A 16,716-nucleotide genomic window follows, 5' to 3' on the forward strand; every position below is an offset into this window, starting at 1 on the left:
TGAACGCAAAAGCAGATAGGAGAGTTCACCTGTCTTCTCTTAAGTCAGACATTTAAAGAGATTTGCAAAAATGTAAAAGCAGTGCCATCCTCACTAAGGTATATTTTGGAAAATATAGTTATTTTTCATAAACATGTTATTTATATAAACTTGTAATGGATTTGTTATTGTTATTTTTTGAATAGATAAATATTTTTTAAATGCTTTGATTTTAATTTCTGATATGGTAAATATTGATAGATGTAACCCACATAAATAAAATTTCAGTTCATTGGGGTTCTCAGTAATTTTTTAAAGAGTGTTAAGGGGTCTTCAGACCAGAAAATTTGAGGATTTCTCTTTCAACCTATGGATGAACCATAATTTATTAATGTATTCTATTATGTTGATATTTGACTGGTTTCTAATTTTTTGCTGTTGTAAACAGAATTTAAGTGAGCATTTCTTTTCCAAAATCTTAGTGTCAATTTCTGACTGTTTCTTTGAGTAGATTCCTAGAAATACAGTTACTGATTTAAAGAATAAGAACTTTTTAAAAGAATCTTGATACGGATTGCTTTCTGGAAAGACTTTACTTATTTTTACTTTCATCAGTTTTGAGCAGTCCTGTGTTATTGCACCTAGATAATATGGAATATTACTATTTTAAAATCTTTGCTGATAATAATAATACCAGTTTTCATTTATTTAGCCCTTGTTGTATGCCAGTTTCTAGGCTAATAACCTAACATGGATTATCTCATTTAATCTGCATGCCAATTTCATGATATATTATTCTTTTCATTTCTGAGAAAACAAACTCGGAGAATTTAAGTAGTTTTCCTTAAAACCAGACAGCTAATAAGTAGCAGAACCAAGATTCAAATCCAGGTTTCTGATTCCAAAGCCTGTATTGCGTACACTAATCTATTTTTAGGTTTAGCTTTACTTATGCTCTTGCATACCTTACTATTATCCATTTTATTTTATATTGCATTATTTCAGCACATTACTGGATTTTTGTTTTCAATTTCTGAAATGATAGTAGTTCCTAAGAAGAACTTCCTTCTTAGGATGCTCTTGATAAATCCCTTTATAAATCTAACTTTCTCTCCCTTTTCACTCTCATTTGAATTATTTTCCTCTTTACCCAAACTGTGACTGAGATCTTTTTGGATGCTGATTTTATTTATGTGAGCCAAACTACTTGATTCTTTCATTTCTTTCAGAAAAGTGCAGTCTCAATGTATGTCAGAGGTAATCCTAATCCATCTTTCTAGTGTACAAACTAATATAAATTATGCTCAACTCTTGATAATTTTGGAGAATACTGTTAACAAAATTTTTAACAAAATGTGTGGTCAGATAAATTTGGGAAATACTACACACTGACCTCCCTTGTCAAAGTACACATTAGCATATTCGAGACTCTGAGAAGCATTTCCAGAAAGACCCCTTTTTAAAGTTAGTTTAATAGCATTTCACACACCTACGTGGCTGCAGAACCCTTACTATACATTATTTACTACAGTATCTTTAGTCTGTCTCAATAGCAGTTTCCTTCTCTTCTATGAGTCATTCCCTGCTGATTCTTTAAGAATTCAGGAATATTAACTAAGTATTCCTAATAATTATTTAATTATTGCTGTTGTTTCTTATTTTGGTAACTTTGAGTTTCAGAGAGAAATAAATGATAATTAATTACATAGTATATGAACTAATGTTAGTAATCCAAAAAGTGGACAGTTGATTGTCATTTTAAGAGTGGTATTCTTCATGAGTGGATTCTTGGATTTATTTCGAGAGATATGGAAATCCATTTAAGCTTCACTTCTGCTTATAGGTAACAATTTAATATTCTTTCTCCATTATTCTTGTCTCTGTTTTTAACAGCTATTTTTAAATGCTAACAGTAAGGTGGCAGACAAGAACGAGAAAGACCTTGCCAACAAATTACTGACAGAAATGAATGAGGACCAGGTATCTACAAAGCCTGCATCTTGTTTCAGCTGAAGTCCAAAATCAGTCAATGGGAGCACCTATTCCTGTACTTTTCTTCTTATGTTTTAAAGTATACAAACATTATCTAATTCTAATCTTCATTAGTTATTTTTGAAAATTGTTTAAAAATTTAAAAATAAATGCTTTCATCTAAAAGATAAATATATTGAAATCTTGGTGAGGGATATAAACGATCGACAGGATTCCATCTATGTATTTGTGTCTTCTTTTCAGTTTGAGGAAATATAAAGTACAGGAATGGAATCCCAATATCAGTGCTGTCCACCTAGTGATGACTCCATATTTTGGGGGCTTCTTTTTCTAAGCATTGTGGTGTATTGGGACCTAAGGGCTTTGTTTGTGAATATGTTTGATCAGTTTTAATATCTTGATTCTTTGCCTCTTGTTGACAAATGATTATTATAATTCAATGGACAACCCAAATCTTGGAGGAAGGGAAGAAGATGACGAGCTCTTTGAGTCTTAATTTAGCATAAAATTTAACTTTTTTCTTTTCTAAAAATTCACCTTTACACGGGTATAAGGCAGAAATATACAATTTATCTTGCTTTTCACAATACATTAGGCAATTTAGATTGGCAAAAGCTACCTATAAAAATTGCTTTGTTATTTGTCTTTCCCAGAATGTTTGTGAGAGAGCTTACGTGATATCTTTTATTAACATATTATTAGCATTATCTTAATGTCCAGGTGTATAAATAGAGCTGTGGTGTAAAAAGAGACATAATAATCTATTCTCTTCTGGATATGAAATATCAATTACAGACTACCGTTCTGGATTTCCATATAAGTGTTAGTCCCTCTTAAAGTCTTCTTATATAGATTTATAAAATGTTATAATCTCTTAGAGGTTGACAATTAGTGTTCCTGATTATAGGTACTGTGATGCCTAGTCCTCTTTGATAAAGTCGAGAAAAAAATCTTAGTTGTATGATATTCTGTATGCAGAATGTTTAATGCATATGATAATATGTTTATTACACATGTAATATGTTTATTTTATGTAATAATGTTTAATAAACAAACAACATCAACAGAAACCAAGATACCAGCTTAAATAACTTGCCTGAAAATGATAGAGCTTAGCTCACAATGTCAAAGATCTAATCAGTCCCCCTTTACTCAGATCATTTTTAGTGGGAGGCAGAGAGGAAAATTCTATTTGTGGGGTAACAAGCTTCAAGTCATAGTAATATATTACCAAAAGCAGATTTTGGGGACTGGTAATTTTTACAACTTTCTAGTCCTCACACTATGCTTTCATGGTTGACTAAGTCTGATGATATAACATTCACGTTCAGTTTTTTTACATTGTTGATGTTCTATTTTGTTTTTGTTTTTGTTTCTTTTGCTATGAATGTACTGCCCTGAAATTTAACACATCTCTTCTTTATGATGAAGCTTAAACAGAAATAGACAAAATGGAGCTGGTATTTATTTTTTCTTACAACTTCTGGCATTAAAGCTTGCCTTCTCAAAAACATGACAGTGCTTATAGATACATATTTCATTTTCTGTTCTGCCTCAGATTTCTGCATTTCATATAAAAATAGATGTATGTTATTGTTTGCAAGTGTGATTGATTGATATATGCACATACCATTTCATTTATAACACAGGGTTTGGAAACTATATAGATAAGACTGTTTTAGACATCTTATTATACATGCTAATGAAATTTTAACCTAGGAAGTTTCAAGTGTATTTTTGAAGGAAAATTAAAACATACAAGAATTTCCCATGATAGCCCTCCCTCCCTTCCTCTTGAGATTGTCCATTACTTTTTAATAGCATGTTTAAGCTTGGTGGGTTTTTTCTGCCCCAAAGCATTTTAATATAATGAGTGAATGTAACCTTTTTCTTCTTGACATATGGCTTATTTTCTGTCAAGTATGTAACTTTTCTTACAGGTTTTAGTGTTTCAGAGATCCATTTCATTGGAAGAGGAATATATTGCATGTTAAATATTTTTTTGAGGTTTTCAGAAGAAAGGCTTCCTAACTGAATACAAATCTTGAACACATTTGTTAATTTCTTACCTTTTTTTCCTCCTCTGGTAGGTGTTTCAGGCACAGTTGGATTGTTTGGCTGTATCAACCATTCAGGCTTTGACAGCCGTAATGAACAAATCTCCAGCTGCTAAGGTAAAACATATGTCCTCAAGCTCTAAAATGTTATCGTAGATATACGTGTTTTCACTATATAATTCCCAAAGTAATGTATGAAAGTATAAAATACATATGGTTTCACTCATGAAATAATTCACAAAATATCTCATCTTTGTATAGGAATCACTTTGCTGATAATTTAAAAGACAGATGCCTATGGGCAGTACTTTGGGATTATTTAAAGCATTGATGACTGACTGCAAGCTCTAGGGATTTACAGCATCAGTCAACGAATGGGAAGAGAGCACTGGTGTTGAAATGTTGAAAGGATCATTTTAAGTGATTATTTGATTAGCGCATTTAAAGAATTAAATTTTATATTATAATTTTTCTTCATTAATAAAATAATCACTCTTTCACTATTTGGTCAGTTTATGACCATCTAGTATATGAAAAATTTTCACATGTGAACAGCCCTGTCAATTTGGGACTTGTTTTTCCAGATGGCCTTGGAAATTCTGCTTCTTTGTTTGTAGTCACTGACCCTCAGGATTTTCTTTCCCTTCTCATTCACTACCACTGACTCTGCCCTGCAGTCCACTTATGCTGATTCTGTGCTAGTAGTTTTCCCACTGAGTACTTTTAAGGATTAGTGACATCATCTGTGTAAAATGGTAAGCAGAGTGCCAGGCACAAGGTAAGTGCTTAATAAGTATGTGTCTATAATTATTTTTAACATTTTACCTTCTTATCCACCACTTCTAATATATTTCATTTAGTACCAGAAATAAATGAATTATTCCTTGTTCCCTAAGCCATGCTTTCAGTTGTATTTCTTACTTGCCATTGGTTTTTGTTAGGAGACTGACTTTCCCTATAAATGTTGCTATATATAACTCGTGGTTAAATTCCTGCTGAATAGGCTTTTACAACTATTACAGGCTGGCATGGGAATCTAATCTTCATTTATAATAGTTACTTAAGGAAAAAATTATTTTAAGTTCTAAGTAATTGGTTTATGAGTATAATGGATTGCCTGTACTGTATTATGAAATTCAAACCTGAAATGATGTCCAGGTCTTTTTTAAATATAATTTTTTAAATGATGTTATGCATTGCATGGGTTAAAATTCGAAAGATTATTTTTTAAAATGCCTTTTGAAAAAAGATTTTTTTCCTATCCTTGGCCCACAGTCAACTAATTCCCCTTCCTAGAGACAACTAGTCATACTTGTTTAAATCTTTTGATTTTATAATGAGTGTATATATTTTTGCCTAACTTACTGGACCAATTTAGTATTGCTAGGTTTTTTGTGTTCTTTACATTTTACATTATGGCTTTTGGTGCCCACTAGTCCAAGTGTGACTTAGAGCTTATTAAATTGAACTTTGTGCTCCAGATAATTTAGGCCATTTAGATATTGGGTTGGCCAGAAGGTTCGTTCGTTTTTTTCCCGTACGATGGGTCTAGTAGCACTTAGTTGTCTTTAACTTCATTTGAAACAGTTTTGCTAGATTGTATGTGACACCTGTCGTATCAGCATGCATTTTAAAAAGGACTTAACAAAATTGGTGAATTTTTGTATAGCCATTTTAATATTGAAGATGGAAGAACAAAAGCAACATTTTTGGCATATTATGCTTTATTATTTCAAGAAAGGTAAAAATGCAACTGAAATGCAAAAAAAAGATTTGTGCAGTGTATGGAGAAGGTGCTGTGACTGATCGAACGTGTCCAAAGTGGTTTGCGAAGTTTCGTGCTGGAGATTTCTTGCTGGATGATGCTCCACGGTCGGGTAGACCAGTTGAAGTTGATAGTGATCAAATGGAGACATTAATTGAGAACACTCAACGTTATACGCGGGAGATAGCCGACATACTCAAATTATCCAAATCAAGTGTTGAAAACCATTTGCACCAGCTTGGTTATGTGAATCGCTTTGATGTTTGAGCTCCACATAAGTTAAGCGAAAAAACCTTGACCGTATTTCCGCATGTGATTCTCTACTTAAATGTAATGAAAACGTTCCATTTTTAAAACAAATTGTGACGGGGGATGAAAAGTGGATACTGTACAATAATGTGGAACGGAAGAGATTGTGGGGCAAGCGAAATGAACCACCACCAACCACACCAAAGGCCGGTCTTCATCCAAAGAAGGTGAGGTTGTGTATATGGTGGGATTGGAAGGGAGTCCTCTATTACGAGCTCCTTCCGGAAAACCAAACGATTAATTCCAACAAGTACTGCTCCCAGTTAGACCAACTGAAAGCAGCACCTGACAAAAAAACGTCCGGAATTAGTCAACAGAAAATGCATAATCTTCCATCAGGATAACGCAAGGCCGCATGTTTCTTTGATGACCAGGCAAAAACTGTTACAGCTTGGCTGGCAGGTTCTGATTCATCCGCCGTATTCACCAGACATTGCACCTTCGGATTTCCATTTATTTAGGTCTTTACAAAATTCTCTTAATGGAAAAAATTTCAATTCCCCAGAAGACTGTAAAAGGCACTTGGAAGAGTTCTTTAATCAAAAAGATAAAAATTTTGGGAAGATGGAATTATGAAGTTGCGTGAAAAATGGCAGAAGGTAGTGGAACAAAAGGGTGAATACGTTGTTCAGTAAAGTTCTTGGTGAAAATGAAAAATGTGTCTTTTATTTTTACTTAAAAACCAAAGGCACTTTCTGGCCAACTCAATACAAAGAGCAGAGAGAAAACCGTACCCAGTTTTTTTGGCCACTACTCAAAATTTCCAGGAGTCTTTAATCTAGTTCTTTGAGGCTACTGACTCCTTTATTCCTAAAGTCTCCTCACTTTTTCTCCATTTTTGTTTTGATTTCAAGTAATATTGTACTAATAACAAATCAAGTGAAGAAAGTAAAGGGATCTGCAAGTAGTATAACAATTTTATAATACACAGTCTTTGCTAATTCCATTTGTTTTACATTTTGGTATTTTATTGTAGCATTGTATTCCAGAAGGTATATGGAATCTATTTAACATGAAGACATCTGACTTAAGAAAACAAATATTGAACTCATAATCTTTTTAATATTGTTAATTAACTTAAATGGGTATTATTCAACATTTTTAATATTCTAACAAATTCAGTCTTTGAAAATCTGCTTTAATGTATTGATTTCTCCTCCCTTAGGAAGTATTTAAAGAAAGAATTGGTTATATACATATGTTTGAAGTATTAAAATCACTGGGTCAGCCACCACTGGAACTACTTAAAGAACTTATGAATATGGTGAGTTTTTTTAGCTTTATTAGAAGAAGTTCCATTATCTTTGTATCAAAGATGGTAACTAACCTTTTGTCTCTTATGTTGCTTTACAGGCTGTAGAGGGTGATCACACTTCAGTTGGAATTTTGGGCATTAGTAATGTCCAGCCTCTCTTGCTTCTTATCCAGTGGCTTCCAGAGCTAGAATCCCATGACCTGCAAATCTTCATCTCTGATTGGCTGAAAAGAATTTGTTGTATTAATAGGCAGAGTCGAACTACTTGTGTCAATGCAAACATGGGAATTAGAATCACTGAAACCCTTAATTCCCATTCTTCCCTCCATCGAACTTGTGCTGAGAACTTGATTGCACTCCATGGTTCATTGGGGAGTCAGTCAGTGAGCTCAGAAGAAATCCGTCAACTACTAAGATTGTTGAGAGTGGATGACTCTGAGTACATTCACCCCTATACCACTCTTGTAACTCGAGCAATCCTGACAATGGCCCGAAAACAAAGTCTAGAGAGTGCACTGCAGTATTTTAATTTGTCACATAGTATGGCAGGAATTTCTGTGCCTTCCATACAGAAATGGCCGGGGTCTGCCTTTTCTTTCAATGCTTGGTTTTGCTTAGATCAGGATCAGTTGACTCTTGGCAATGCTAACAAAGGAGGAAAAAGAAAACAATTGTACAGGTACTGGTACAAGTTATGGAATATAAATGAATACTGTCATAATATATGCTGTGATTCTTAAACAGGACAACGTTTTTCTAAGCATCTATTTTTTTTTTCCTCGAATACCATTTTTTTTTTAAACTTTTATTTTATTTATTTATTTATTTATTTATGGCTGTGTTGGGTCTTCGTTTCTGCGCGCGGGCTTTCTCTAGTTGCAGCGAGTGGGGGCTACTCTTCATTGTGGTGCACGGGCTTCTCATTGCAGTGGCCTCTCTCGTTGCAGAGCACGGGCTCTAGGCGCACAGGCTTCAGTAGTTGTAGCCCTCGGGCTCAGTAGTTGTGGCTCGCGGGCTCTAGAGCGCAGGCTTAGTTGTTGTGGTGCACGGGCTGAGTTGGTCCGTGGCATGTGGGATCTTCCCGGACCAGGACTCAAACCCGTGTCCCCTGCATTGGCAGGCGGATTGTTAACCACTGCGCCACCAGGGAAATTCTAAGCATCTACTTTTTAAGTGTACAACAATTTATCTGAAGCCTCTCCTCCTTAGGGTGTACACAGTTTAATTATAAGTGCTTTGTTGCTTTCATAATAATAGTTGTATATCTCAGATATTTTGCTACTTAAGTTCTGAAACTAATTTGGAAACAAAGTTCCTTCTTAAAATTATTGTATAAGTGGAGGAAAAAGGAATAGTAAGCTTGAAAATGAATGGTGATTTCTCTGTTCTATTGAGGATGCTACTATATATTTATATGAAGGACCAGAAAAACCTATGTGTTTCCAAACTTAGTTACTTCAGTAACTAATACATTTTAATATGCCTTGTGATTTTTTAAGACTTTATTCATTCTTTCTGAATCTTATTTGGAAGAATTTTGAAGATTTGAAAGTTTATAGTTTTGCTAGAGTTTGCTAATGGCATTCTGTGTATAAGGCTACCTTTTATAATATAGTAAACTGCTATGCCCAAAAAAGATTTAAAAATCAACTTTCAGGCAAGGTGGGATTGATGGTGTATGGCAATAGAATGTAAGCCACAGTGTGTTTGGTAAAGATATTCATGGTGAAGTTATGGTTTTTGTGTGCCCCAGTGATGATGAAACCGTACAACTGACTTCAAAAGTTCTGATAATACGTACTTTTGTTAGCTTTTTTACAGGAAGTGGCATGGGTTTTGAAGCTTTTATTACCCATTCAGGTATGTTGGTTGTGGCAGTGTGCACGAAAAGAGAATATGCAACAGTTATGCTTCCTGACCACAGTTTCTGTGATTCCCTCTGGGTAAGGCTTTAGGGCATGACATCTAACTTCTGGGTTCTTTCCTTTTAAAAAAACACATGTTTGGTGTGTGTACATCAGGTGTCATCATCTGCTTGTTGAGAGTTGATTAATTTTATGTTAAAGTTCTATTCATGTTGAAGTTTACCTATAAAGGAGTTAATACCATTTATCATAATTTCAGCGGTAATCATTTTTCTGCTAAAAAAATTAAATTGAAATGTTATATTTCTTTCAAGTTTTCTAGAATCAAATTTGATTTTGAATTTCAATTTAAAATGAGAGCAGAAATTGTTAAAAAACAATGCATTTCTGTTGCTTTTCTTAAAAAATAAAATGCTTCTCATTAGAAACATTGATTGATTCTAGAGAACACTTATAGACTTGGAAAATGCAGAAAAGGTACTATGTTACAGTTGTGTGTAGATTTTCTAGAATAGTCAGAAGCTCTTTTATAGTACCACAGGCAAAATTGTTACTTTAACAGCATCATTTTAATCAGCGTTTAATTATGCTTAAACTTACTGTTCTACCTTTCACACAAACTAGTTAAATAGTAATACTCTGAAAACATTTGTTATTGCAAGGACTTAATGTAATTTTTACTTTTTAAATATATGTTTTACTTTACCAGCACAACATAACCATTGTTCACATGCCTGGAAAAAGGCCCTTTGGTCAGAGCCTTGTATATATCTATGACAATGGACAGCAGAAGGTCTCTGCCCCTCTGAGATTTCCTGCCACGAATGAAGTAAGCACATCTAACCTACTCTTTTTTTTTTTTTAAATAAATATTTATTGTATTATTTATTTATTTTCCTTTTTTTTTGGGAGGGTCGTGTCGGGTCTTAGTTGCGGCACATGAGATCTTTGTTGAGGCATACAGGATCTTTCCTTACGGCACGCGGGTTCTCTCTAGTTGTGGTGTGCGGGTTTTCTCTCTCTAGTTGTGGCGCGCACGGGCTCCAGGGTGCGTGGGCTCCAGGGCGTGTGGGCTCTATAGCTTGTGACATGTGGGCTCTCTCATTGAGGTGCACCGGCTTAGTTGCCCCATGGCTTGTGAACCCTGACCAGGGTTCGAACCCGCATCCCCTGCATTGTAAGGTGGATTCTTTACCACTGGACCACCAGGGAAGTCCCTAACCTACTCTTTATGGGACCAATTGATTGCAAACTCTTGAAAATTTTTTCAGTTTAATGTATAAGCTTCTGTTTATTCTAAATATGTGCCTGTAAGTTTTAGTGTTTTCTGCATACTAAGATATAGTAAGTTAATATTTAATTCTGTTAGCCTGTCATCATTAGATGAAGTCAGACAACATATAATAAAGAAAAACAATTCAAGGAAGAAACAAATGTAATTAAAGTCTTAGAAAAATAGACTCATAACAGGAAAGCCAAAGAAATTGAACAGAGCAGGACAAAGGATCATTTAATAAAGCTCTCCAGGTATACCAAATATTTAGATGCACTCTTTTCCATCATCGAATTTTTCATTGATTTTGAAACAATAATGAAGAAACCTTAAATATTTACATTGTAGTTAGGGATAAGATAGAATTTAGAATTTATTTACTGAGGTGATTCTTAAGAAACATTAGTGTAAAAGTTCTTTGAGAATTTTTGGACATTTTTGAAAGGGCCTTTTCTGAAGATAATGGAATGGATTCGATTATTTTCCAAGTCCTTCTAGGATTCCAGTAATTTCTTGTTGCTGTTCATGTCTATGATCACTTCAGGATAATCCGTAATTAGCAGTATTATACTGATGTGTAATTCTCTGCTTATAAATTTTAAGGGAGAAAGGTGGTTTTCTCTACTTTAGAATATAGTAAAGTAAAAAAACTTTTACTAAATATACACTCATTAAAAATTCAAAATTTACAGAAGGATGTAAAGTGAGTTATAAAAGTAAGGCAGGGGCTTCCCTGGTGGCGCAGTGGTTGAGAATCTGCCTGCCAATGCAGGGGACACGGGTTCGAGCCCTGGTCTGGGAAGATCCCACATGCCGTGGAGCAACTAGGCCCGTGAGCCACAACTACTGAGCCTGCGCGTCTGGAGCCTGTGCTCCACAACAAGAGAGGCCGCGATAGTGAGAGGCCCGCGCACCGCGATGAAGAGTGGCCCCCGCTTGCCGCAACTAGAGAAAGCCCTCGCACAGAAACGAAGACCCAACACAGCCAAAAATAAAGAAAGAAATAAAAATTAAAAAAAAATAAAAGTAATGCATCCAAATCCCATAGGCCAAATGTAACATCTGTAATGATATCTTATGTATACACACACATGCACACATCATGATCCACTAAAAACAAAACTTTGTTTTACAGTGTATTGCTTAATTTTATGTACTGTTTTATTTTAAATATGTGGATAGAGATTTAATTAAAATGTGTAATTTATTATGTTTGTTTGTTTCTTAATTTTAGCCTTTTATTTCTTGCTGTATTGGTTCAGCTGGGCAAAGAACCACCACTCCTCCACCATCCCAAATCCCAGATCCACCTTTTTCTTCTCCCATTACCCCTCATCGAACATCATTTGGTGGAATTTTGTCATCAGCTTCCTGGGGAGGAACAATGGAAAAATCAAAGTTGATTACCAAATTGATATCAGCTGGAACACAAGACAGTGAATGGGGGTGTCCCACATCTCTGGAGGGTCAGCTGGGGTCTGTTATCATCTTCTATGAAGCACTGCAGCCTCTTCAGGTGAAGGCATTATATTTAGCAGGTGAGCATGTACCATCATACTGCCTAATTAAACTGAAATAGTTTTTTCTGTTGCCTAAATATATTCTGAAGAATATATTTGATCTAAAGAATGTATAGTTGGCCATTGAACAACTCTAGGATTAGGGGTGCCAACCCTTCATGAAGTCAAAAATCCACATATAACTTATGTCGGCCCTCCATATATATGCAGTTCCTTTGTATGCATGGTTCTGCATCTGCGGATTGTGGTACTGTCTATTTACTATTGAAAACAATCCATATATGAGCGGACCCACACAGTTCACCTCATGTTGTTCAAGGGTCAACTATATTTGTTTTAACTGAAACTGAAAGGGAAGAAAAAGCCCACCACACATTGTACTTTTACTCCCCTTAGCTTTATTGAGATATTGACATTATAACATATATAAGTTTAAGGTATGCAATGTGCTGATTTGATACATGTATACCCTGCAGAATGATTACTGTAATAAAGTTGGTTAACACCTCCATACCCTCACATAATTACCATTTTTTAATGTGTGTGTTGATAACATTTAAGATTTACTGTCTTCACAACTTTCAATTACATTATATGTTATAATTAATTATAGTATACTATACATTTTTTGATGTGCATAAAAAAACCTTTGAGAAATATTTCAAATATCATCCATAATACTGCCTGTGTTAGTCTATTAGGACTGCTATAACAAAATACCACAGACTAGATAGCTTAAACACTATTTTCTCAGAATTCTGGAAGCTAGAATTCCAAGATCAAGTTTCCATCAGGCTTGGTCTCTAGTGAATCCTCTATTCCTGGCTTGTAGATGGCTGCCTTCTTGCTCTGTCCTCACATGGAATATGTTCTCTGTGTGTATGTGCCGAGAGAGATCTCTGCTGTCTTTTCCTCTTATAAGGGGCCCTATTGAATTAGGGCCCGACTTTTATGACATCATTTAGCCTTAATTACCCCTTACAGGCCCTATCTCCAAATACAGTCACACTGGGGGTTAGAGCTTCAACATAGGAATTTTGAGTGGGCGGGTACACAATTCAATCTATAATACTGCTGGTGCTTTTGACAGATTTTAATACATTGATGAAACAAAATATAAGTTTGTCTTCCTAAGAAGTCACACAACTGATTCTAGAGTCATATGAGTCTTATTCAAAACTTGTCATTTTTATAATTTATATATTAATGTATCTGAAGAATTCATGAAGGCATTAGAATTAGGAGTTCTTGGATAAAATTACAAGCTTTTGTTTTGGCTTTTTCTTTTTCATTTGGCTCTGATTTTAAAGATACACACTGGTTGTTATTGGATCATAACTATTTTCAAAATTCAGGAGTTAAGCCTATAAGTAGTTAGGTATATTAACTCTGCAGATTAGCTTATTATTTGTCAGAATGTCTTTTTTTAGATTACATGGAGTTTTGAGATGAATGTCTCTGTCCACACTTAAAAAGTTTGTATTAGAACCTTGTCGTTACTTTAAAACTCACCGAAGTATTTGAAGTTGACCCTTAATCTAAATAAATTCCAAGTTAATAATAAGTCATTTAGTGTAGTCATTATAGCTATATAGTTTGGATTTTGCTGTTAACAATTTTCCTACTTAAAATTCTACTCTTATAAATAATAATTATTTGTTATGTATTATTCATAATGATTATTTTTAATGACTACGTAATATTTCATTAGATTCGTAATGCATGATTTACTTAGGTTGTTTATAATTTTTAATATTGTTATAAACTTCAAACATTAAATATGATGAACTATTGTACCAATTTTTTTTTTTTTTTATTTTGATGGATTTGCTTATGATAAGTTCCCAGGGTAAATATTCAAAGGGTGTGAATATTTTTATAGCTCTCAATACATGTTACCTACTCAGTTTTCATAAAGGATATACCAATTGACGGTGCCTACCAGTAACACATAAGTATACCCAACTCACTACAGCCTCGTTAAGATGGAATGGTAAATACTGTTTCCTCCATTTTTTTATGTAAAATGGAACCTTGCTTTAATTTGTAGTTTTGTTTTTGTTTTTTAAATTTTTTATTTTTTATCTTTATTTATTTATTTATTTATTTATTTATTTTTTTATGGCTGTCTTGGGTCTTCGTTTCTGTGCGAGGGCTCTCTCTAGTTGCGGCAAGCGGGGGCCACTCTTCATCGCAGTGCGCAGGCCTCTCACCATCGCGGCCTCTCTTGTTGCGGCGCACAGGCTCCAGACGCGCAGGCTCAGCAATTGTGGCTCACGGGCCCAGTTGCTCCGCGGCATGTGGGATCCTCCCAGACCAGGGCACGAACCCGCGTCCCCTGCATTGGCAGGCAGACTCTCAACCACTGCGCCACCAGGGAAGCCCCTGTAGTTTTTTTTTGTTTGTTTTTTTTTTTAGTAAAGTCAAGAGTTTTTTCCTACTCATTTGCTGTTCCATTTCTGTGATATCTATTCACATTATTGATTGGTTGTTTTGCTGTTTTATCTTACAAATTTGAATTGTTTTATATTTGATAAATGTATAAACTTTGTTATGTTTTATATTAGTTTTTAATGCTATATAAAATTTCCTTTCTGTAGTAGAGATTGATCTACCCCCTCTCCGAACTTTACTAGGTGTTAGATGAATTGGATGTGATATAAAAATGAAGTACATTTTGGCTAATGTGTTTTAACTGTGTTGTATGAGAAGCTTGAAACAGCTTAATTAAAAAATTTTTTCTGATTACACAGACCTGAGGAGGCCATATATATTCAATGATATGTGTGTGTATGTGTGTATAAATAATTTTCAGGTCCAAACTGTTTAAGCCCTTGGAAATTTCAAGAGTCTGACATGGCTGACCTGCCTGGTAACGTCCTTCTTCACTACACTGCAAAGGTCAGAGTAAATGCATGGACTGTCCATCTAGCTGTAACTATGCTGTGAACTAAAATTCCATTTTTATTCCTTTTGTCATTTCAGTGGGTAATTGAGAAGAAGGGGCTTGAATTACTGTTAAAAAATTATTAATTTTCAAAAGAAGATGAGAAGCAGTAAAAATTAAGATGCAGTTCCCAACTATGGTTCAAGTGTTATCATTATGTCATCCCAGCCGTATGAATGGAAATGGCTGTAGTGGGAATTTGTACTAATGAATCAACTTCAGTAAATGAAATTGTTTAAATGTATTCTCCTTTTTTAGAAGGAGATGAAACAGAATTGTGCTCAACTTTTTCTTTGTTTATTTTTTAATTTTTAAAATTTTTTGGCTACACGGCTTGTGGGATCTTAGTTCCCTGACCAGGGAATGAACCTGGGCCCTCGGCAGTGAGAGGGCAGAGTTCTAACCACTGGACTGCCAGGGAATTCCCTGTTTATTTTTAAAATGTGGTTAACAAGAAAACAAAAGAAATGTTTACATCAGAAGGAGAAGAAAAGCTACCTATATGCATACCATGCCCAGTGCTTTTTCCTTCAAGAAAAGTCGTTTATCTAGTGAAAGTAATTGAGGTTAGCAAGGGCTGAGGGAAAGAAGATCAAAGGTAGAACTGGGAGGAAGAAAAGGGAGAAGTGGCATAAACAACAATATTAATTGCCTTCATTATATTTAATGTTACTTTAACCCAGAAGTTGCTTCTGTTGTGTGATATTATACATCATAGACCTTTTCCCCCCTAGTTTAACCAGCTAGTACATGGTCATAATTTATTGCTTTGAATGCTTGTTTATGTGTAACCTAATAAAATGTACTTGTCAGGTGGTATTTCCCCTTACCTTTTAATTTTGATTAATTTCAAACCTAGAGAGAAGTTGAAAGAATGGTAAAGTGAAATCCTGTATACTCTTTACCTAAATTCACCAGTTACTAACATTTTGCTGCACTTGGTCTTCATCTATCTCAAATCATTTGTGAAAGCAGATTGACATAGACAATCTGCAATCAAGACACTTTACTCCTAAACTTTACAACATAATCATTAACCTACCTGAGAAAATGATCAATAATTCATGTCCTTTACAACCCATGTTCAAATTATCCCAGTTTTCCCCAAAATATTTGTTTAGCCTTTTAAAAATTTAATCTTGGATCCATTTGAACATTGCATTGGTTATAATCTCTCTTGAGTCTCTTATTTTTTATTTGTTTGCTTTTTATGATGCTTTTTCCCAAAGATATACATGTTTGTTTACCAAACTAGATTTTAAGTTATTTCCTGGCAGGGACTAGCTCTTTTTTTTTTTCCCCCCAGGGACTATCTCTTATACTTATTTTCATTACAACTATTCCGTATAGCTGGATAGGAAATAATTGGACTTAATCTCACTAATTGGTGACATGTCTAGACATGTGATGACTAACTGAGTCTTTTTGGCATATCCTTTTTTCAAAGTAACTTTGATTTTAATAATATTAAGGTTGAATTCTTACTTTTGGAAGTAAAAATTCTGTAATTTTTAAAATAGCTATTTTTCCTCACAAAACCTGATATGACAAATATATACAATAAAACAGTTTATTGGAGGAACATTTCTTTAAAATGGTAACATATCATGATACAAGAATTCTGTGGTTAAATAACGTTGAGGGAATGTTGCATTCTGTATATCCTTCTTGGAGATGGATCATACACTTGAAAAATTCTGCTTATAAAGAAACTAGTTCACATTTGTTTTATCCTACTTTTTCACCAGTTATTT

At 34.4% G+C, this 16,716-nt stretch overlaps 1 protein-coding gene across 1 annotated transcript in view; it reads left to right on the forward strand.

Annotated features, from left to right (window-relative positions):
- Nucleotides 1–16,716, forward strand: part of NBEAL1 (neurobeachin like 1) — a 173,657-nt gene that overhangs the window by 68,357 nt on the left and 88,584 nt on the right. The window contains exons 11-18 of the mRNA XM_061186681.1: nucleotides 1,873–1,959; nucleotides 4,062–4,145; nucleotides 7,268–7,366; nucleotides 7,456–8,036; nucleotides 9,168–9,300; nucleotides 9,932–10,051; nucleotides 11,730–12,033; nucleotides 14,831–14,916. Of these exons, the coding sequence (XP_061042664.1) occupies nucleotides 1,873–1,959; nucleotides 4,062–4,145; nucleotides 7,268–7,366; nucleotides 7,456–8,036; nucleotides 9,168–9,300; nucleotides 9,932–10,051; nucleotides 11,730–12,033; nucleotides 14,831–14,916 (1,494 nt within the window). The remainder of the gene's footprint in view (nucleotides 1–1,872; nucleotides 1,960–4,061; nucleotides 4,146–7,267; nucleotides 7,367–7,455; nucleotides 8,037–9,167; nucleotides 9,301–9,931; nucleotides 10,052–11,729; nucleotides 12,034–14,830; nucleotides 14,917–16,716) is intronic.

Source organism: Eubalaena glacialis, chromosome 1 (genome assembly GCF_028564815.1).
Source record: "Eubalaena glacialis isolate mEubGla1 chromosome 1, mEubGla1.1.hap2.+ XY, whole genome shotgun sequence".
NCBI classification, from domain to species: Eukaryota; Metazoa; Chordata; class Mammalia; order Artiodactyla; family Balaenidae; genus Eubalaena; species Eubalaena glacialis.